Source organism: Xenopus laevis, chromosome 1L, assembly GCF_017654675.1.
Source record: "Xenopus laevis strain J_2021 chromosome 1L, Xenopus_laevis_v10.1, whole genome shotgun sequence".
In the NCBI taxonomy this organism is placed as follows: Eukaryota; Metazoa; Chordata; class Amphibia; order Anura; family Pipidae; genus Xenopus; species Xenopus laevis.
Window position 1 is genome coordinate 129,669,874 of NC_054371.1, and position 23,861 is coordinate 129,693,734.

The window sequence follows — 23,861 nt, forward strand, 5'->3', positions numbered from 1 at the left end:
ATTAAGTGACATTAAAGAATCTTTCCAAACTGGAATATATATTTAAGTAAATGTTGCCCTTTTACATCTTTTAATCTTCTAACTTGAGCCACCATTTTGTGATGGTCTGTGTGCTGCCTCAGAGATCACCTGACCAGAAATACTGCAGCTCCAACTGTAACAGGAAGAAGTGTGGCAATAAAACACAGAACTTTGTCCTTTAATTGACATGTTAATTGTTTGTGTGCACCATGGTAGGAACCCGGGGGTGGCCCTTCATCTTAAAATGACAATTTTCTATTTAGGATTACCCAATGACAAATTTTTATGAAAATGGTTTATTTAAATGAACCAGGGTTTTACATATGAGCTGTTTTTTGCAATATATTTTTGCACTTCTGGAGATGTCTTCTACAAATAGGTTCCTACTTTTTCTGCATTAATCCTTAGATTTCCTGGGTACATTTCTCCATACACCTACTTATCCATTTGTCTTTTTCACACATTTTATCCTCGCCCCCAATTGGCTGCTAATAGGGGCCAAGACCATCACTAACTTGCTGTGGCCAAATATACCAACAGTGAGACACAGCTGGAGCTGGATTAAATAAAGGCCACAGCTTTATCAATTAATAACTTTGTAACCATAACATAACACATTATGCCAGTTGCTAAACAAGTCAGCAGGCACAAAATAGGAACCCGGAAAACAGGAGTCTCCTGCTCCAAAGGGGGGCAAGGCGTAGGCTACTGCCCCCCCCCCACAGCTTAAAGGGGAACTATCGCGAAAATGAAAATTTAATATAAGCTTCATCACATTGAAATAAGAAACTTTCTAAATACAATCAATTAAGTGTTCTGCAATGTTTTCTGAAACAATCAAGTTTATTTTCACTATTCCTCTCTCAGCATCTGTTTCTCTTCATTCTCTCTTCATGCAGCAGTTGGGTGTCAGATAATCATTGACAGTTAGATCCAATATATGTTATAGGGGGGGTCCATTATATTCCAGTACAAACAAAATCGAACAAAAGAACTGCCTTTTGCACAAATCCTGCATGTAGAGAGACATGATGTCTGGTGATTTTAATGGAGTGAGTTCTAATACGTCTTCTAGGCAAAAGGAGACCCCCTATAAAATATATTGGATCTAGCTGTCAATGATTATCTGACATCCAACTGCTGCATGAATAGAGAATGAGGAGAAACAGATGCTGAGAGAGGGATTGTGAAGATAAATTTGATTATTTCAGAAACAGAACAGAATATTTACTTGATTGAATTTACAAAGTTTCTTACTTCAGTATGATGAAGCTAATATTACATTTTCATGTTTGCAATAGTTCCCCTTTAACTTAACCAAGTTTGTATCCCAATTACTGTTGCCAGTGAAAAAGACCCTAAATCTGTGACAAAGGTAATTGGTACATATATCAATAGAGTTGTAAAAAACATTTGATTGCAACCAATGAATGTGCAACAACAATTAATAACGGGAGAGTGGAAGGGGAGCTCATTTCCTTAAAGGAACAGTAACACCAAAAAAATGAAAGTGTTTTAAAGTAATGAAAATATCATGTAGTGTTGCCCTGCACTGGTAAAACTGATCTGTTTGCTTGAGAAACTGTATATGAACTATAGTTCATATAAACAAGCTGCTGAGTAGCAATAACGGAAATTGAAAAAAGGCAATATGGCACAGGTTTAATAGTGGATAAAAGATAAGATTATGTTCTACACAGCTTATCTGCTGTATAACTTGAGCCTTTTCTCCTTTGAATAGCTGCCCCCATGGCTACATAGCATCTTATTTATATAAACAATAGTAGTGTTTTTGAAGCAAACACAGCAGTTATACCAGTGCAGGGCAACACTGCATTCTATTTTTATTACTTTCAAAAATTTCATTTTTTGATGTTACTGGTCCTTTAAGCTTGTCCCTGCCCAAATGATTTAGTGGGCTAAGTTGTGGGAATCACTGCTATGCATGCCCCCCTGGCCAGCCAATGGGTTGCGCTGGATTGTAACAAAAACCCACCCAGGTTGGTCCCAGCAGCCATGCCCCCCCCCCACTTCCACTAGGTTCTGGTGTGCCTTCTTAATATATTTGTCTGAACACCAAACCGTAAAAGTAAAAACGTGTTCATTATTTTATACAAAAAGTATTACACAAAAAGTATTATATAAATTATACCTATATTGGCTAACAATAAAAATACATTGCAAGCTTTCGAAGCACCGAGGCCCCTTCTTCAGACAAAATACAAATGAAAGCTGGAAAAGCACAGCATGTATACGTTAGATCAGTGAAAGGTATTCATGCGCAATAAATCAGGAAGTTATAGATATATAGAGCTCAATTGTATTAATAATACAATAAATTAGGGTGGGTTGTAAATGGAGGAGTCTGGATTCAGTCACGTCACATAGTGTGAAATGAAACCGGACCCTAAATTAAGACCCTATCTTCATTTGTTAAATAACTCCATACATTTGAATTCATAAATCTTACTTTCCCATCCAGTTTTAAAGTTCTCTTTTAGAATTAATACCTGCAAGTCCTGAAGACTATGATTTTGACTGCAGAAGTGTTGCCCCACTGGTATCACATGATTTGGTGTTGATTTTATGTCTGTGACGGTTCATCCTTGTGCACAATTTTTGTCCTGTTTCACCAATGTATATATGCCTCATGTAGAGCACCTAGTACATGTAATCATGTATACCACATTGGATGAAGCACACGAATAGTTGTCCAGAATGGTGTATACTTTTTGTGTGTTTGATATAGCAACTTGATCTTTGCACAGGATGTATGTGCAGGTTTCACATCTGTTGCTGTTGCAGGGAAATGTACCTGCTTTAGTTGTTTTACGAAGAGCACTTCTGACAATGTGAAATGTGAAGATGTGAAACCTGCAAATACATCCTGTATTTACACCTGCACATAGTGGTGTAAACATTTTAGGCACATTTAAACAAACCAAAAATAATTTGCTATACTTGCCCAGGGCCGGAACTTGGGGTAGGCAGAGTAGGCACGTGCCTAGGGCGCAAAGCTGGGGGGGCACCAGGCACGTACCGCCTCTGTCACCTACCCCGTGTCCGGTCCCGTCTCTGCCCGACTATCTGTGGTATTTTTTCAGCGCATGCGGTCGGCAATTCGGGCATGCGCACGCGGTCGGCAATTCGCGCATGCGCACACAAGCGACCATTCGCGCATGCGCACGTGAGCAGCCATTCGCGCATGCGCACGCGAGCGGCCATTCGCGCATGCGCACACTAAGCCGGCGCCGCGACTGCCCGGCTTGCCTAGGGCGCCTGGCCAAAAATTTAGTTCTCTGAAAAACATTTTTTATTATTTTTAAAAGAGTGCATAGGCATTTGTTGTTCACTATACATTTTTACCCAAAAGCTTATCTTGCCCTAAAGCCTGTCCTGGGGTAGTGTAAACCATTTTAATATATGGCAAGCTTGTGGTAAGTTTTCCAGTACTTTATTAACATGTTTTTGTTTTTTTTAAGTTTCCTGAATGTTTTCTTTTGCAGAGATATTTTTTTGCATCATTGCCATGCATGATAAATTATCATTGGGGACAGGAAATGTATTTGTGTGGGAAACTGTGTTGACTTATGACAAAAATAATATAAATTTTCGTATTTATTCTATTGCTGTAAATCTGCTGTAAAGCAAGTTGAGAGTCCAAGAAATTCAGAGAGACAAAAATGATTTCTAAATCCTTCCATTTTCCTTTATTAGTGCTTGATTAAATCAAGCTATTATTTTAAACAATTTGGCCACTAGAGGTCAGGTTTTATTCAGTCAGAAGATATATTTTATGAAAGCAACTGATATGGCAGCTGCCATTCCTATGAATAAATAAAATGAAAAGAAATGAGGCAGAGTAACCTAAATCAATATATTTTGCTTTTTTTTTTGGAAAAAATAAATGTGAACCCATCTTAAAAATAGAGTGTATATTAGTTATTTCCTATAGCTAAAGCTGTAATGAAGATGTGCTTTATTCCCTGCCTTTTTATCTGCATTTAGAGTTTAAGTACAATCTAGGGAATCAGCTTGAGGCATATTGTTTTCCCAGAACAATTTGGATGGCTTTTGCTGAAGTACGTTTGCATAGCAGCAGTGTTAAGCACTGCTGAGCTGATTTCTCTGGGGCGCCATAAGGCGTCCGCTCTTGCTACTATGAAGAGACAGCTGCCAAGACTAAACAATGCTATATGGAGTTCTCTCTTACAGATCTGCCTATTCTGCATTTATTACTACATTTATTATTATTCAATTTGAAGGCTTGTACAGCACATCCTCCATTATGAAGAACACACAAGATAAATGACAGGCTGTAGCATATTTTTCATTGATTGTTGCTACTAGGGTTCAGAGTAGAAACTTTGTATATTTTAATAGTATAATGAATTTTTTTTTTTCATTTCTTGCACAGTTTTGGCTGCCATAGATGTATCCTAATACATATATAAATATATATGTCCCTATTTTCAAAGGTTTTGCATGAATGGATATGTCTGAGTAGTATTTTGTATGCAGTATTATATAAACCTGTACAGCTTTGGTGGACGTTCCTGAAACATTTATAAATGTGCAGACTTTTTCTTATCATAAAAATGTAAATTTAATGAGCTTCATCTTAAGGAAAAACATGATCAATTAAGTTAATAATACAATCAATTAAAAATTCAATAATGTTTCTGAAATAATTAATATAATCTTTAGTATACAGTCAGCAATCTGTCCCTTTTTATCCTTCCTTCATGCCATATTCAGATTAACAGAAAGACAGACAGTGGGACTCATTTACAAACATTGGGCAAATTTGCACCGGGGCAAAAACCCATAGCAGCTAATCAGTAATTAGATTTTTTTCAGGAAGCTGCAGGTTAAACAATGAAAGAAAACTTCCAACCCACTGCTCACCCACATCCAACGCCAACCCAAACCTCCGCTTCCCCTTATTTACCCGTGCACAACCCGCCCCTTTCTCTGACTTCACAGAGGGGGAGGGCAGCCACACTTCTATAATTTAAATGCTGCCAGAAGCTGAGCATACTTAGTTCGTGGGAGGGATGGGCAGTAGTAACAGCTCTGCCCGAATTCACTGTACTTGTGTTGGCCCAAACGTGTGTGTGTCGGGCCGAACCGCACATCACTACAGTTTATATAGATAAGCCTCCTACTGCAAATTTGCAGCTGAGCAGTAATTCATAGCAACCAATCAGTGATTGGCTTTTTTCAGCCTTCTGCAGGTTGAACAATGAAACATATAATTTAATTACTTTCTATGAGTTACTGTCCAGGTGCCTATCTGCCCAGCTTTGAGCTTTATTTAGCTCTAATTCATCTTCTAGGCAAATCAGACCTCCCCCATATATGTTAGAGTCTCCCTGATTAAAGCCCCTCTCCCCTGTCTCCAGTAGTAACAGGTCTTTACCTCACTGTCCTTTATCTTCATGCAAAACTTTACTGCTCCTTTGAAATGCATAGAATTGTTACCCAAACTGATATTGTCCGAAGCAGCAGAGCAGGGAGCATGGTAGGGGCACAACCAAGGCATTGGCATCTCTGCCTGTCAGTCGAAATCTGACAAATTGTTAGTGATACTGACTTAAAAAACAACTTTTTAAAATATTACACAACATATTACCTATGGGTGATGTTTTTCACAAATAGGTTTGCTTTTGTAAGTATTTGTAACTTGAAGTTCCTAAACATGACTGTTTTGCCAACCTGACTGTCCATTCTCAACCTGTCAGATTTTCTAATGCTAACAGACTACTGTCCCCCCTAGAGAAACATGGGGGATCAGAAAGGAAACATAAAATCATCAGTAAATACTGTTATGGCAAAATTAGAAAATAGCATGCAAAGACAATGTTGTTATAGATGTAAAAAAAAGTTTAATTTAAGGTGTCACTATCTCTTTAAGGGTAGGATTACATGTCGTTTTCAGTGCGATCTGACGCGATGCGCAAAAACGCAGGCGTCAAGTTGGTTGTGACGGAAGTAAGGTAAGATATACAAATGTCGGATAGTGTCGCAACATATGCGCAGTGCGCAGAAAATGCCAATGTAGTCCTACCCTAAGATGAGGATACTGAAGATTAACTTGATTATTTCAGAAATGATAGAAAATATTTAATTGATTATATTTAGAAAGTTTCTTATTTCTATGAGATAACGCTTATATTCATTTTATGATATTTCCCTTTAACTACTACAAGAATCTTTTGTTACATAAAGTATTATTATACATAACAAATAATTTGTATCTTCACATTACTCAAATATTTTGTATTTTCAGAGCTTTCCTGCAGAGCAGGTATTAATGGGACTCAGTTTGATCCTGCTCCAATCACCAGCTAGCCAGCAAAAACTAATCTTAAAGTTGGGTAAGTTCCTATTTTATTTCTTAGTTATCTAATAAACATTGTTTAAGTATAAGTATAAATTGTGTTTAGTGGTCAGTTCCATTTTGAACTGGTTGTTTATTGTGTCTGTTTTTAAACGTAATTTAAGAAGCAGTTTGTGTATTTTAGTGATATTGTGTCACATTTCTTACTAAAATGTATATTATAACGTATCCCTTACTGTCGGTGCCAGACCCAAAGGCACTGCACTATAATATATTACAGATGATTACATCTTGGTTATATACTGTACTTGTAATCTGCTTGCCTCACAAGAACCAATCATGGAGTACCTTCAGTTTCCCTGTTTGGGCTGTTTTTTCCCCTGTATTTACTTTGATTTTTACTTTTAATAGGCAAGGGGTTTGCTGTCCTTTCGAGTATTTAGGGCTCTGTATCTTAAAGAAATGGCATTGCAAACAAATTCAGGCACAGGCAAAATATGTAATACTGAAAGGAAAAACAATATATAATTTTCAAAAGTATCCCTTAAAGGGGTTGTTCACCTTCCAAACACTTTTTTTCACTTCAATTGTTTTTAGAATGTTTTAGATTTAGATTACTTTCCATTATTTATTTTTTACTGTTTTTCCAAAATTTAAAGTTGAATGTCCCTGTCTCTGGTGTTTGAGTCTGGCAGCTCAGTAATTCTGGTGCAGACTCTAAACTGTTACAATTTTGCAACATTTAGTTGAATACATTTCTGAGCCGCATTTCTGGAGTATTAGTAACTATTGTATCAATTCTAACAGCTGCCTGTAATAAAAACCAGAGATTCTGCTCAGCAAGGACAAAGATAAGAAATTTATCAATTAAATGTATCCATTTAGAACAGTTTACAGGGTCGGCGACCCCCCCTCCCAGGGCTGCTTCAGAAGGTGAAAAAAGACACTTGACACTTCAATATTAGAAGTATTAGTTGTTTGAAGGTGAACCACCCCTTTAAAGCAAAACTGTAGCATAAAACATCTCATGTAAAAACCCTGCAATATACTTTTTAGTATTATGTGCCATTAGCTAATCCTAAAATTGACATTTTAAATACAATTCACAGTGCACAAAAACAAACCAAGGACACGCATACATGTTAGGTCACATGAGTCAATTAATGAATAAAGTTCTGTCTTTTGCTCCCACAATTCCTCCTGATCAAGGAAAAAGATGTAGGGCAATATCAGAGCTGTCAATCCCCCCACCACACACACACAATTTTTTGGGGCGTTACCTGACTTTGACTCTTGCCAATTATTTAAAGCTTGGTTAATATAGACTACAAGATACAGTCAGCTCCTGTTTTGCACACTGCAGTGTGTGGTAAGTCAATGACCACTGCTATCCTATTGGTACAGACATAAATTTCTAGTAAAAAAAAAAAAAATCATTGTTTAAATATATTTAAATGTTTAAAGCATAACTGGATATCGAATAATAATCCAATTTTCACATCAACTATTATTTTTGTATATTGAAGGATAATGGTGCATGGAGCAATTTTAGGAACTGTGCAGACTCCTAAACAGTGCTTATTGACTTGCACAGGAATCACCTGCAAGGGCTTGTTGTCTGGAAAATTGGACTGCCATGTTTCTTGGCTACAAGTCAGTGGGGGTGGTTATAGGCAACTGAAAAATGCATCAAAGATGCCCAATGATTCTTCAGTGTGCTACTTCCCTAACAGATGTACTGTATTACTGATTTCAGTATGTTCCTGTGGTTATTCGGTATTTGAACAGTACAAACACATTGTTGCTTTGCATAGTAATGCTGTAGGGGAGTCAAAACGCCTTGTGATACGTTAATAAACAAAAAAGGCTGGTTTTGCCTCCAATAAAGATTTGTTATATCTTAATTCAGATCAAGTATAAGGTACTGTTTAGGTACTGTTTTATTGTTAGAGAGAAAAGGGAAATCATTTTAAAAAATTTGGATTATTTGGATAAAATGGAATCTATGGGAGACAGCCTTTCCATAATTTGGAGCTTTCTGGATAACGGGTTTCCAGATAACAGATCCCATACCTGTATATTAAATAAATCAGTCAATTAGAATTTATTGCATTGTATTGTACATTATGTGGATATTAAAAGCCCCCTATGTGGCCTTTTCAGTTTTTCTTCTATATTTGGACAGTATGACTTTGTTGTACAGTACATTTCTCAAAATTATATGCTGTATGACATTACAGTGCATCATAAGGGACATTAGGTTAGATACAATGTCTTGAAAACTTCATGTTAACCAATAGGGAAAATTGGAAACTAAACCATGAGATTTTTTTGTATATAATAACTGCATATTCTTATTCAATAGCATTGAAGATTCTGTCATGGAAAGGGGAACATGATTTTCCATCAAGTGCACAAGTGTTAATTATGCCACTCCTCCAAATTGTATCCACCTCAGCCCTGTCATATTGCTTTACTAATGATGAAGGAAGCTCAAGGGAGCAGCTGGCTACTAGTCTTCTGGAAATGGTTCAAAATGCCGGATGCAAAGGGGAAAGGAGACTGGTAAATAATCTGTATAGATATATGTGTGTTTATATTTTTTTAATATATTTATACACTACTGTCCTAGAAGGAGTGCACACCAATAGAAATTATATGCCTGGGTGCTGATAAATAATATTAGAAGAAAACAGAGCATGATATTCATGAGGTCTTTATAAAGTGAAATAATTGTTTTATTTCAAGCCCAACGTTTTGGTTACTACCTGTGACCTATGAAAGGGAGTGCATAGTACAGACCCTCCCCGCCAAATGCCAAATGCAGCTGTGTTACCATGGTAACATATAAGCAACACACTTTTCTTTTTATTTTTTTACTTGAAATAAAAAATATTTTCACTTTTTTAAGACCTGATGAGTGCTTTACATATATATATATATATATATATATATATATATATATATATATATATATATATATATATATATATATATAGTACACAAGAGGCAGAGTATACTGTAAATGATATAATTATATTCTTATTACAGGTGCTTAGTCATTTATGTCACATGACTCACTTAATCTTCTGAATTCTAATAAATAATGTAACTCTTTTTGTAAAATATGAGGATATTAGAAGTTACTTCAGAATTCCATGACCTAGATAAAAATGTGGCCGTTGCCTCGTGCCTTTATGTGGTCGTAGTCATGATGAATTATAAAATCCTTATTTTACAATAACGGTTGCACTGTTCACTTTATAACAATGCATTAACCATTCACATAACTATTCATTATTAAAATGGTTTTAAGGAGGCTTTACTAGGGAAGTAATAGGTTTATCTTGAACTAGATACATGAAGTTTGTGTTATATGTTTAAATAAACTCCGTTCACGTGTGCTTCAAAAGTGGAAATGGCCCTTTGTAGCCCCAGGTGCAAGCTGTAGCCTCTGCCAGGCCAAAAATAGCATAGATCAATGAAAGCAGCAGCACTCTGGTATTATTTGTAAAAAGTGAAAAACTTTTCGGGCTACAAAGCTTTGACGCCATAGTAGCCCGAAATGTTGCCTTATAAGGCACTTTAGGTAAAGTTTTACAAATAATACCCGAGTGCTTCTGCTTTTATTGATCTATGTGTTATATATTTAAATTTACTCTAAAGCAGTAATCATTACCTTGTTCCATGTCAAAGTGATAGATAAACGTTTAACATCCCTTTCTGTGGTGGGTTGTGCGAAGATGCTCTGGAAAACAGAGATGCTTCAAGTCCCAGATAATCACATGGAACAAAATGAGGGTAGGGTTGAATGACTGTGTGGGGAAATGGTTTGTGTGAGGCACTATTAGGGTCTCTTCTTAATCTGAGTAATCGTATATGTCTGCGCACTGAATCTCCTTGTACCAAAAAAGGTGGAGGTGTGAATTTTTTTTTCTTGTATAAAACCTCCCCCCCGCTTTCTTAATCAGCAACAAGTCAGTTATGATCTGTATAAATAAGCATTTCCTTACAATTTAGCTTATGTTAAAAAAGGTATACTGTTATCCTGTAAAGTAAAAATGATTTGTTAGAGGCAACAGTGTATTTTGGCAAGCGGCTTGTTCACCTTTTTAAAAAAACCTTAAAGAGATGGTTCACCTTTAAGTTAACTTTTAGTTTGTTGTGGAATGACCAATCCTAAGCAACTTTTTAATTGTTGGTTTTTTATATATTTTTTAATTACCTGCCTTTTTCTTTTGACTCTTTCCAGCTTTCAAATGGGGGTCACTGACCCAATCTAAAAAACAAATGCTACATATTTGTTTATTATTGCTTCTTTTAATTACTCATCTTGCTATTCAGGTCATCTCCTATTCATATTCCAGTCCCTTACTCAATTCAGTTGCTAGGATAATTTGGGCCCTTGCAAACAGATTGCTGAAATTGTAAACTAGAGAACTGTTGAATAGAAAGCTACATAATTCAAAAACCGCAAATAATAAAAAATGAAAACCTAATGCAAATTGTCTCAGAATATCACTCTCTACATCATACTAAAAGTTATCGCACAGGTCAACAACCCCTTTAACCACAAATTTAATTCATGTTGTGCTACATGAATGCATCCTTCATTTCCAAGGTGTTCTTTTTTCTTTTAGAATTATGTACCACTTCCACTTCCTGTAACAACCTGGCACTGTTCAATGGCTGCTACACTGAACATACTTAACAAGTTTCAAGATGACACAACTGCAGCATATGACTGGCTATCTTCCATATCTTCGATGCTGGCCCTCAATACACAAGTCCCTGTCAATGTCTCACTTTTGCTAAGTTTCCTTCTGATTAGAGAATCTGAACATGGTTTGCGAAAGGTTTTGAAAGTCATCACTGATGTCTCCAAGGCTGATTCATCTCAGGTACTAAAGGGACCTTTTATACTTTCTCATGCTTCAGGTCCACATCTTAAAGTATTACAATTTTTTGTATTTTTTTTTCATACTTTCCTTATTTTGACTCATTTTCTTTCATACAAGCTTTCTTTTAAACTAAATGTTGTTAATGCTAAACATTCATTGGATATAAACAATGTTTTATTCTTAGGGAAAGATTTATCAAAATGTGAGTTTAGAGTTTACTACAGTAAAATTCACTCACTTTCTATTAATTCCTATGGGAATTTTAGTAGAACATGCTTCTGAAAATCCTATAGAAATGAATTCGAAGGAATTTCCGAAGTGTAAAAATTCGAAAATCAAAGTAATTTTTTGGATACTTTGACCATCGAATAGGATACTACGACTTCAAATTTACTTTGAATATTCTAACGATTTTTACGTCGAATTGAAGTCTAAGTAAATTCGAAGTCCTAGTATCCTATTCGATAATCGAAGTACTGTCTCTTTAAAAAAAAACTTCAACTTCAATACTTCGCCAAATTAAACCTGTGGAAGTGCTATGTTAGCCTATGGGGGCCTTCTGCAACCATTTTCAAAAAGTCTTTATACATCGAAGTAAAATCGTTCGATCGTTCACTAAAATCGTTCGAATCGTTAAATTTTACTTCGATCGCAGGATGGCCAATTTTACTGAAAAATACTTCGAAAATATTCGAAGTTGAAGTATTTCAATTTTCTACTTCGAAATTCGACCCTAGATAAATCTGCCCCTTAATATGGAAATACAGTACTCATAAGATAACATTGTCCTGACTGAAATACCGAAAGGCACTGCTGTTATGCCTTAGACAGTCATTATATATAAACCCCTGTGCACTTAAAATGCCAGGTCCTATTTTGAATCTCAGTCCAAACCTTTCTTTACATAAGGTTTTCAAAGGCTGTTGTTTCAGTTGTAATAGGGGCATTGTAGGCTGTTTTGCGCATCCTCTCTTTTTCTAAGTACTGTATTTGCAGTATCAGGGCCGCCATCAGAAATCACGGGGACCCGTACAACAACATTTTCATTCCACAATGTATTTACTTGTTTGTATGATGAGCTCCATGTTTGCTTTTCATCAATTGTGAACTATCTTTATTTTTAGGAGGGAACAGACTGCCAGCTTTTTGTCTGCTCATCATCATATGTTATATATTCCCACAGTTAGAATTGTAAAACAGATTGGCTTTTAATAGAGTAATAGACACTTAAGTTTAATTGCTTGATTACTGCCCTGATTTATTTAAAAGGCTCACTTAGTATTTGCCACGAGACAAAAATTGGCATGAACGTTTATTTGAGGTTTCTTACATTTAATGTACAGTAGGACGTGGATGAAATTCTGGCTTGCAATCCTGGTTCAGTAATGATCATGGTTCCACAAGGGGCTTTCTCAACTTCTGTTCCTTTTGTGTACTCCATGGCTGGCATAAATGGAATAATTGTTAATTTTAAGGATGCTTTATGTGTGTGTGTTATTTATATTATTTTATAGTCACCGTTTATGCATGGGGTTTGGTACTACAGCAAAATTGAATTTTCTTGAATGTTTTTCTCATTAACTACAGTGGGACAGTTATTAGCCCAGCTTGAGAGTGGACTTATTTTCAGGCAAATTGCAAGCTTTGGGCTCTTCATTGTGATACCAATGTAGTAGATCTCTTAAATACTGCAGTGTTTTGCTTTATAGTTTGATAGTTTGTGAGAGACATGCTGGCACTCCTTCTATTGGTACAAAGCTCTGTTAAGTGTGCTGTAGTAAACAATATAGCTATGGGACCTGTTATCCAGAATGTTCCGGACCTGTTTTTTTTTTTCTGGACAATGGATCTTTCTGTAAATTGGATCTTCATACCTTAAGTTTACTAGTAAATGATGTAAACATTAAATAAACACTATTGCATTATTTTGCCTCCAGCAAGGATTAGGGATCAAGCACAATGTACCGTTTTTATTACTTCAGAGAAAAAGGAATAATTTTTAAATATTTGAATTGTTTGGATAAAATGAAGTCTATGGGAGATGGTCTTCCCATATTTCTGTGCTTTCTGGATAATGGATCCCATACCTCTGTGTGTGTGTGTGTGTGTGTGTATGTGTGTGTGTATATATGTATATATACAAACACACACGCGCGCACACACACACACAAACTGTCTTAGCCACTTTGGGGGAAGGTAACAGCATGTTTTCTAAATTTTCCCGATGTTTTTGTATTTTTTGCGCAGTACATGCATCATAGTTAAAGATGTAGCATCTGCAAAAGGTATGACGTGGAATTAGAAAATATTTGTATTTCTACATCCAGTCCTGTTCTGTATCGTGTGTGTGCACCTTATTTCTGTTTGACCTGACTTTGGAACCTTCTTATTATCCTGTTATTCGCAGATTATTTTATCTTCAATCGACTTGCTTTTCATTTTCATTTTACGGGGCAGCACAGTTTCATATCCATAAAATGAATCAATGGGCAGTGGAAAATTGCATGCAATTAAAAGACAGAAAATAAAAAAAATGCAAGAACAAAAAGGAGTTGCATGGTATTAATTAGACAGATGACCTAGCTGCTGAATATTAAGGGGTGATATGGGATGCAAAATGCCCATAGTTGCTTAGCAACGTACTTCCCCATCTCCAAAGCAGTCCTCTTATGTGTGAAACTAATGATTCGTTCCTCTGCACTTATGCAGCTGTTTGATAATTCAGGGCCTTCCAGTATCTTTTCTTAACTCTTTGTATGCTTAGGCTAGGCTGGTTTAATTGTAAAGCAAAGAAGATTTAGCCTAGACCACCAATCTAAGCGGATCTCTTTCCCAGATTGCATGCTAAAAACATGTTTGCAAATTATTATTGCTTTGTGTAGTAATGGATAATGTAGATTGCCCTGGGACTCTTTTCTCCATCTCTTCCCATTAGCTTATGGTCACATGCCATAGGAAAACTGGAACCTTTTCAGCAAATGCTTTAAAGTGACAATCCTCGAAACAAAGAAAAGCAATCCACTTTTTATGTGCTAGCTTTCTAAGCTCTAATTAAAATGTCTCAATAATATTCTGAAATAGACTAAAATGTTCTCAACTAGAATAAAAATCTAAGGCGCATGTTCATAAAGGTATGAAAGGCAAATTAGACAAATGAAATAGGGAAAATCTGCATGGGAATACTTTTCCTACTGCCAGAAAATGCGGTATACCTTGCCTGTTAATGGAACTGCAGAATGTATTTAACTTCAGAAAAGATGCCAAGATATAGTCTCTCTAAATCCATTAATTTTAAAATATAGTATTAGCCAGTAGTATTATATAAAGTGTATGTCATTACCGTCTTCTATTTATTCATTGATACCAGCACTATCCTTACTGCACTGATCAGCACGTTCCTTTTTTTTTTTGTTAATTTTCAGAACTTCAGATCAGCTGGCGTTCTACCCCAGACAGAACCCCCAACACAGAACCCCCCACACACACACCAGCCTATACCACAGTTCTTAAGAATTAATAAACAAACATTATACTCCTCAAAAGCAATATTCTATGTAACTTTACTTTATGCATCTGTGAAAATTGCTCCTTTATATATGCTATTTAAAAGCTGTCTGTGCAAAAACTAGTAGGTGGCTCTGAGCAATTACTAAATGATGTATGTGCAATGAGCATTTAGATATATCTGTGCCCTTTATAGCATATTGTGTGCTCTGGTGTCAAGTTTTGTAGTCCTCACAAGTGCACAGCACTATGGCACATCACAGGAAAACAAGTGTTTTGCCACCTGTACATCTTTCAGCTTGCTGGGCAATTAGTCCTCCCTTTGGCCTGCCACAGCCACGATAAGCTATATCACGGTCAGCAGGGCAGGGACATTTTTCTGCACTTGCTGAGGCATGCAAGCCAGAGATTGCTTCCGTCGGAGGGGAGCCCTGCGGGCGCCTGGGTGCACGTCCTGTACCAAGACTCCGCCATGGCTAGTTACGCTACTGTGCCTCTCCATACACTTACATGATAATTATCTTAATCCTGCTAGTGCAATTAGAGTTCGATAATACAACTGTGACTGGCAGGGTCAGAACAATTACCATGTAAGTCAGGGCTGGGCCAAGTGAGCTGGGCGCCCAAGTCAACCGTGTCGGCTTTGTCGTCCCCCCCCTTCTCTGCGGACATGAGCACTCAAGGGTGCATGCACTCGTGAGCGCTACTGAGGGGATTAGGGGACTATGTAGAACAAAGTGGGAGCTAGGCCCTGGGCGAGGGGTAGGCTACAGTAGCGGTTTGTGCCTGGTGCCCCCACCGTTGCGCCCTAGCGATGTGCCTCTTCTGTAGCCTACCCCTAGTTCTGGCCCTGATGTAAGTTTGTGAGCATTCGCTGCCTGCCCACCAAGTTTTCATAAATACCTGTACTTTAACTTAAAAGACACCCCATAAAGTGCTGAAAATACTTCATAGGTAAACAAACCTGTTAATTACATACCATATAATGCATTATTAACCCCTTTAATGTCTTATCAATAAGAAAATAAGAAAGTGTGGGCAGTCAAAAATTCAACATGTAGGCCATGAATAGAAAAAGCAAAGTATATTTATGTAATTTATATGTCCATAAAACAGCATGCAGAGCTGGCAACATTCAAAGTATATGGGGAAGGGGACAAAAAAATTTCTGACCTGGAAAGGACGTCAGTGGAAGTGACACCTTGTGCATGTACACAATCTCTCTTGAAGCCAAAGATTCCTTGCTGTGCATTGGACTTTTGTGCACAAATCGTGGAAAATTGACAGAAACCAGAAGGGAATGCTTAATAGTGACAGGGGGGGCAGAGTAACTCCTGAAAAAATAGGGGGTTGACAGCTCTGACAGCTTATGTGTTTTGTGCCATGAGATGCTTAATCATAAAGCATATGATTACATCCCTCGTGCCACTTGGCTCACCATGGCTGTAGATTTTTGCTTGGTACCCAATGTTTCTGCTGGTGAGTGTTCACTATGCAGCAACCCTGGGGTTTATTTTTTTCCCTTTAATTTTCTGTTAGCTGATATCCAATTTTAGCAATCATCACAAAATCTAAGACAGACAACTAGTGTTTATTCACCCTGATACATCATAGCGGCTGATTCATTAGAACCTTAAAACCTGCTACATTTAGTTATGTAAATATTGAGCTCACATATGTTTGCTTTATAATTATTCATTTTGTCTCTTAAGAAAGAGCCTGTGAAGTCATTACATTCTGTACCATCTTTAAAGTAACACTAGAGAGACTGCTGGTGATCCTGCAAAGTTGTGACTTGTCAGGTCAGAGCTGAGTAAGAAAAGGTAGTGTTCTCAGTGCCAAAGAGTTGCACAGCACCACTGCTTAAAAACAGTGCTCCACTTATTTTTATGGTTCCTGAATGAAGTTACTATATTGTTATTTGAAGAAAATTGCAATGAAAGATTAATAAATGTACATTGTGGTTTTCTTGCAGGTTCCTTATTTGGTTCCAGTTCTAATATTGAAACTTGGACATACCTTGGCACCCGAATCTTCCAGAGATATTCTATACACTTTGCCTACCCTTGGCACCCATAAGGCAAGTCCTTTGCAAACACCAACATGCAAATTCTTCTGCAAGCAATTTTGTTGCTATGCCAGTGTGTGAGAAATTTCTCTTTTTCTTTTGCAATGTTTACAGCCAGCCTTTACAATTACAAAACACTTCACCATAAATCTATAATGTATTAAGGAAAAGGATAATTTTTTTAACAGGTATGTGTGGCTCAGATCTTGCGGGTGTTCCAAATGTTAGGAAGCACTTCAAAGCTTCAACCCATTGCACTTCGTCTGATGACATCTTTGTGGGAGAAACAGGTATGTTGAAAACCTTTGAAATATCACAGTGGCAAAGAATATGTACCTTTTTCTAATGTCACACAGAATGGTTTCTCCACTGGTCTATTTTGGCCTGCATCCTCCCATTAATTTTAATGGTAGCCTGACACCACTGCTACAGGTAGTTTTTAGAGTATTATCAGGGCCGGGTTTATAGACAGAGGCATAAATAGTTTTAGCCTTTTCATGCCTTGAAAGAGACATGTGACAGTAGCCTTAGCTGGTTAAGTCAAAGGAATTTCCTCTTTAAAAATAAGACTCTACAGTGTATTTCTGTCTTAAATTTTTTTATTTTTACTAAAGAACAGTTGTTGGTTTTTTTTTTTGTTTTTTTTTAAACATAGCTTAAGCTAATGTCATTTTTTGCACCAGTGTATTTTAGCTGGTGGTTTCCATTTATGTCACATGCCAGAAAGGGACTGTCACATTTTGAAAAGCTAATTTTAAACAAAATTTTCCCGGGCACTTTCAAGCGCTCTCGATTCAGTGTGAACAGAGGTGATTAAAAAAAACTCTTCAAATTGCCCTCCTTGCCATTGCCCTTAAAAGGATTGATTAGCTGAGTGATTAAGACAAGGTAAAAAAGCAAATAAAACACCTCTTCATCAGTACTATATATGTTGTTTCCTGATAAGTGATTAGTAAAAGAACACTACCAAGCACTAATTAGATGTGCCTGAAAACTAAACATATTTAAAAATTAAATTGTACTGCAGATGCTTGCCTGATATTAGATTAGGTTTGTAAATGTCATTCATAGGATTAACCATGACTATCATATTATTGAGCATAGCAAATATGTATTTTAAAAGGTCGTGCTGTAACTTCCAAATTGTAAGGACAATGAATCACATTGTACTTTGTTACCAATTTCCTCTTCTGCAGGCAACATTCTAGAACAGTGATTCCTAACCAGCAGCTTGTGAGCAACATGTTGCTCACCAAACCCTTGGATGTTGCTCCCAATTACCTCAAAGCAGGTGCTTATTTTGGATCCTGGTTTGGAGGCTAGTTTTGGTTGCATAAAAACCTGGTTGGACTTTCCTGTAGGCTGCCAGTCCACATAAGCATGCCCGGATTTGTGGCAAGGGTGCAAAGGCCCGGGCCTAGGGCAGCAGAATTTCAGGGGTGACATGCGGCCCAGCCACATTGTAATTGGTTAACTGCACTATAGACAGAGGGAGATATGCAAGGCTCAACTCCGGACTCAACACCTCACACACAGGAAGGGGAAGCGGCAGAGAACGGGAGCGAAACAAGCTGTGCCGTCAAGGGGTGTCAGATTTGTAAATCCAGGCCTGTACATATGGTCTACCGAATAGCCAATCACAGCCCTTATTTTGCAATCCCAAGAACCTTTTTGTGTTGCGCCCCAACTCTTTTTACATTTGAATGTTGCTCATGGGTAAAAAGGTTTGGGGACTTCTGTTTTAGAAGAATGGGGATTGCTGTATGTAAAACACTTCAACTGAAGCGACCTGAAGAAGGCATTTTCCCACAATTGTGCTGGATCGCTTATGTAAAGTGTTTTAAATGCAGCAATTCCTTTGGATTAAAAGGTATTTTTGGCTGCAAAAAGAGCTACATACAGTATTTCATTGTCCCAAGTCTGTAAAGGACTTTTCCTCTTTATTTATATTCCCAGAAAACTAAGCTGTTCAAGGTTTTGGCTGCTGAAGGCTAGATATATATATATATATATATATATATATATATATATATATATATATATATATATATATATATATATATATATATATATATATATATATATATATATATATATATATATACTTTGAAAAGTAGTGCTTACCCAGTCTTCAGACCCCTGAATCAATCAGTGTATGGTGCCTTCAGTGGCATCATGGCACACAAGTCTCATCAATTTATTTCAACCAGCTGGATAAGTGGCATGCAAAGATGGAAAGGGCCATACATAGCACTGTTGTTAAAGTATCATGTCTAAATCACACAATGGGCCAGATTCAATTTAGTGAGAAAAAGATTTATCACATAAAAACTCATGGATGAGATTCAAATTGAGATGCAATTAAATTCAGAAAAACTTATCTCAAGGTTTATCATGTGAAAACTCTATTGAAGTCTATGGGAAAAACTGGGTCTCAATTTGGAGAAAAGGTTTTTCTCCTAAGTTTTGTTATATTTCATGATTCTTTGCTGTGATTGCTTGGAAGTTTGTATTAACAAAAAATACCTTTCCATTCCATATGAAAGTAGTTATAATATATAATATGTATATGTATGTATATAATATGTATTTATAATATTGTTGTTTTTTTTTGTTTTTTTTAAAGGATCGGATTTATCCAGAATTGCAAAAGATGATGGCTTTGTCTGACACTCAATCTTTAGCCACTGGGAAAGACACCTTGTGGGAAAAGATGTTAGCAAAAGCAGCAACTGTCAGAGATATCTGCAGACAGAGGTTAGCGAGAAATAGGTGACATCACATTTACAGTATGTATGATATGATGATATGTGTTTTTGTGGGCAGAACCTAATCTTCTGGTTTGTCTTAATAAAGGCCAATTAGATTATATGCTGAAAGGACAGGAAGTTCTCATGCTTGTGCTCAATGAATAACATTTGTTTTACTTTATTTTACAATATAATTCATGTGAATAAAACCCTTTGCATCTTGTGCAGCTTTTATGCACTGTTTAGATGGAAAAGTGATTGTGGAAATTGCTCATTGTCTGTGTTTGTTGCTTTTTCCATGCTTACTGTATGTTTTCTGTCGTGTATAAGTATATTTTAAGCAAAACTGTACAATGACAGTAGTACATGTACATGAAGGGAGTGGGATAGGAACAACAAAAGATGTAATATTGTTCATCTTGAGCCATACACCATCATAACATTTTTCTGTAAAGAAGCATCACATATGTATGAAAAAGTTTTCATTAAACATTAAAAATGTTATCTTTATTAGAGGATGGATTATTACAATATGAACAGTCATAGTTTAACTGATCTTCCACACAAGTTTAGTTGGCAACCTAATACCTTATTGTAAGAAAAACTTGGCAATGTAAATATTGCGCCTTTCTCCCTAGATTTTTAAAAAAACTTTTTATAGCCCATATATCATATTAATGATATTTCATTCAGACAACATTCCTTAACAACTCTGTTGCCATTACCACTTGCTTGGGGAGATCCATTTTTCTCTCTCTCCAGTAATTCTAATATTTATATTTCTCAAATTAAGTTCTTTATTTCCACCATGGATTCAGAAGATCTTGTCTGTTAATATACTATAATTTTTTTCTCTCTCAAAGGCCATATCAACATGCGGCAGATATGCTGGCTGCCATAACTCAAGTTTTAAATGAATGCACAAAAGCCGATCAAGCTACTCCAGCTGCTTTAGCATTGCAGGGTCTTCATGCCCTTTGTCAAGCAGAGGTGAGTAGAAAATAATATACTGCAGTAGTTCTATATTTTACTTCAGTTGTAGCATTTACCTGATAAGCTGATGTTATTTTAAATTAGTGGTTCATTGGGTTGGGAGTACCCCATTGTTTACCTGGTCTGACTTATTAATAATGTCTTTTTTACTGAAATCACTAACAATTTTGGTTTCTGCAATACTTTATTTCAAAGTGGTGATCAAAATGCATATTGTGACAAAAATCATTTTTGCATATGTAATGAGTTCTAGGGCACTAATGCTTTTAGATATTAACCCAGTAGATCATTTTTGGAAACTACAAAGGACCACACCTAGTTCTTCCGGTTCCCAACTAGACAAAATATATTCCACACTAGGGCTAAAAGTAGGTGTAGACAGAAAAATCCTGTACTTAGAGTGCAGCAGTGGTGATGGTGGGGGTGGGGGCGGGCACACTGTTCTCTGCCTACTCCTAGTTTGGGCTCTGGGTGATGGAAATTGAGGTTCTGAAAGAGCTTCATGTCTGCATTTTTGTCAATAACCTCTGACATGTCCTCAGAGGGAGGGCATGGGCTATGTAGCTACCTTCAGAAAAGTGCTAAACAGTATTGAACAGTACTCAAATAAAAATGTTCTAAAAATTACAAATTTACATGATTAATTTACTGTTGCTAGGGGTTACTGTTCTAGTTTGTGATAGATAGTCAATAGGATTTAGGGCTCTGCCAGAATTCACTTGAAATGTAGATTATGTGCATGGACTGTTAAATAGTGTGTTTGTATGGACTAAGGGGTTCCTCTGAAAATATGGGATAAAATGTACTGTAAAGAGCTACAAGTGAATGTCTGTAGTAAGTGACTTACATCCAGGGGTGCTGTGTCCGTGTCCAGCAGGTTACCAGGGATGGCAAAAAGCTGCTCCTGGTTCATTCCCAGTTTTTAAACTGGAAATTCAGCTTTTCTAGTGCGAGAGAGCACAATTGTGCTCTCCTCACTAGCGCAGCACCTGATCCCCACACAGTAAAGGTAAGGGGAGACGGCTCCTGCATCAGAAACGCTGTTGCATCCATCCATTCTATGTATACCCATGATGGTAAAACCACTACATTTTGTTAACATGTGTTACCTTTCTCTCCAAGGTTGTAGAAATTCGCTCTACCTGGAATGCCCTTTCCTCCAGACTTAGTTGTGAAACACGTCCGGTTGTTCTCAAAATGTTGCACAAACTGTTTGCATTGGTCCCTTCTTTGACTGTAAATACAGAAGAATATCAGGTAGGTCACATTACTGCTGATCAGTTCAGTAGCTACCCCATCTCAGAAACATGGTACTCTTCACTGAAAAATGTCCTTGAATCTTTTGCTTCTTTCCTTTATTCATTAGCTTTATTGGGTAGGCATGTTTCTAGGATTAGAAGTATGCTGACTTTTACACAATTGTCTAGATGCCCTTCATAGAAGTTCTGACATAAACTTTTTTTTTTAACATTTAAATCTCTTATTATTTTTTATTTCTGTTCCTTGTAGAAATTTAAAACCGACATTATCAGTATCCTTTGGAGACACACTCAAAGTAAGGTAAGTTAAAGACAACATAATTTTTCTTTCTTGCCAGTGCAAAAGGTGCATTATACAGGTATATGACCTATTATCCGGGTTTTCCGGATAAGGGATCTTTTTGTAATTTGGATCTTTATACCTTAAGTCTGCTAAAAATCATGTAAATATTAAATAAACCCAATAGAATTGTTTTGCTTCTAATAAGGATTAATTGTATCATAGTTGAAATCAAGTACAATATACTTTATTATTTTTATTATTATTGAGAAAAAGGAAATCATTTTTTAAAATATTAATTATTTGATTAAAGTGTACTCCATGGGATAAAGGGTTTCTGAATAATGGATGATGAAATTGTTTATTTTAAAATTAATTCTAATTGAATAGCTGTAGATATTAGGGAAAACAAGATAATGTACGTCCAGTTTAGCATATTGGCCGTTAATACAGTTTCCAAGTTCATCTTTCTAAAACCCTCTTCATCAAAATCTATATAATAAAACTATATAATAAAAAAAGTGGGAGTTTTATTGTTGTGTATCTTCACTTAATAGTGGTTATTTTGTATGTAAAACTTGCATGTATTTCCTCACGTTTCATGTTTCTACTTTCAGAGAAGTGTAAACAATTGTGCCAAAGCTAATATTGGGTATAAGCATAATATTGTTCCAATAAATAGAGGTTAATGCTGACTGTCAGAACTAAGGTTTGCATTAAAAAAGTAGCATGGATTATTGAACTATTATCAGGTACTGGACAGGATAAATAATCTCAGAAAACCACTTTGCTTACAAGTTGTAGAAGGGAAATGCACTAGAAATTAACTGGAGGTAGTCATAGATGCAACACTTTAAGAGGTAAAAGTGGTTCGTCCATGGTCATCTATCTAAGCATTATTAGGTCCGACCACTAAGTAAGCTTTAAGCATTGTTATATTTTTACAAGCAATGCTGTAATTAGGTGTTGTTTGTTTAGAAATAGAGTTTATCTTATGTTGGTTCCCTTCAATGATTCTTAAAGTATCTGGGCTTAGCTTTATCGTTCGCAGTAAACAGTATTATATAGTCTATATATACAGTAAACCATGTTACTTTGCAGAAGCGTTCTTTAACAATAAATTATCTTTTTAGGATCTCATTGTGATGGTTTCTGCATACAAATCTCTGTGTGAATTTGAGGCAGATGAGCACACCATTCTTCATATTCCTGAGCAGGTGGGGTTTTTTATGCCATTGTGTAGCCTTTCCTCACGCTGAGCACTCAAAAAAGGGGGAATTTTGGAAAAAGTTGTCACTTTTATGCTTCCATGTACAAAATCAAATGTTTAAGTTTACTTGTCTTTTTCACAAAGCAGCTGTTCTGTCACAGAGGAGATTTCACATAGAATTCTGACCACAGTCATCCCTTTAATTTTACATTTTAAATCTTAATTTGACATTTACTATTGATATCTTACAAATAACTTTAGGCAGAGAGATTGTTTGTTATTGTGTTATACTATTATATACTAAATAATAAAATTATATAGAATAGAGAATTATTTGATCAAATCAGAAGTTTCATTTCCAAATATGATTATCCTGTATACTTATACATTTTATCTAATAAAAACAGAATTAAATATGGTTAACATTAATATAAGTTATACATCTGCTTCAGACATAAATGTTACTTAAATGTGCTTGTGAAAGGTTCTAGTTCTAATACAAAGGACACTTCTGAGAGGATCAAACAGGGTT

The 23,861-nt window shown here is 36.3% G+C and overlaps 1 protein-coding gene across 4 annotated transcripts in view; it reads left to right on the forward strand.

The window, feature by feature from the left end:
• The window catches only part of focad.L (focadhesin L homeolog), a 136,416-nt gene that overhangs the window by 44,785 nt on the left and 67,770 nt on the right, over nt 1-23,861 (forward strand). For all 4 annotated transcript variants that reach the window (XM_041563655.1, XM_041563652.1, XM_041563647.1 and 1 more), the window contains exons 9-18: nt 6,314-6,401; nt 8,730-8,929; nt 11,005-11,265; nt 16,745-16,849; nt 17,026-17,127; nt 19,464-19,594; nt 20,451-20,577; nt 21,703-21,837; nt 22,090-22,140; nt 23,253-23,336. In XM_041563655.1, the coding sequence (XP_041419589.1) occupies nt 6,314-6,401; nt 8,730-8,929; nt 11,005-11,265; nt 16,745-16,849; nt 17,026-17,127; nt 19,464-19,594; nt 20,451-20,577; nt 21,703-21,837; nt 22,090-22,140; nt 23,253-23,336 (1,284 nt within the window). The remainder of the gene's footprint in view (nt 1-6,313; nt 6,402-8,729; nt 8,930-11,004; nt 11,266-16,744; nt 16,850-17,025; nt 17,128-19,463; nt 19,595-20,450; nt 20,578-21,702; nt 21,838-22,089; nt 22,141-23,252; nt 23,337-23,861) is intronic.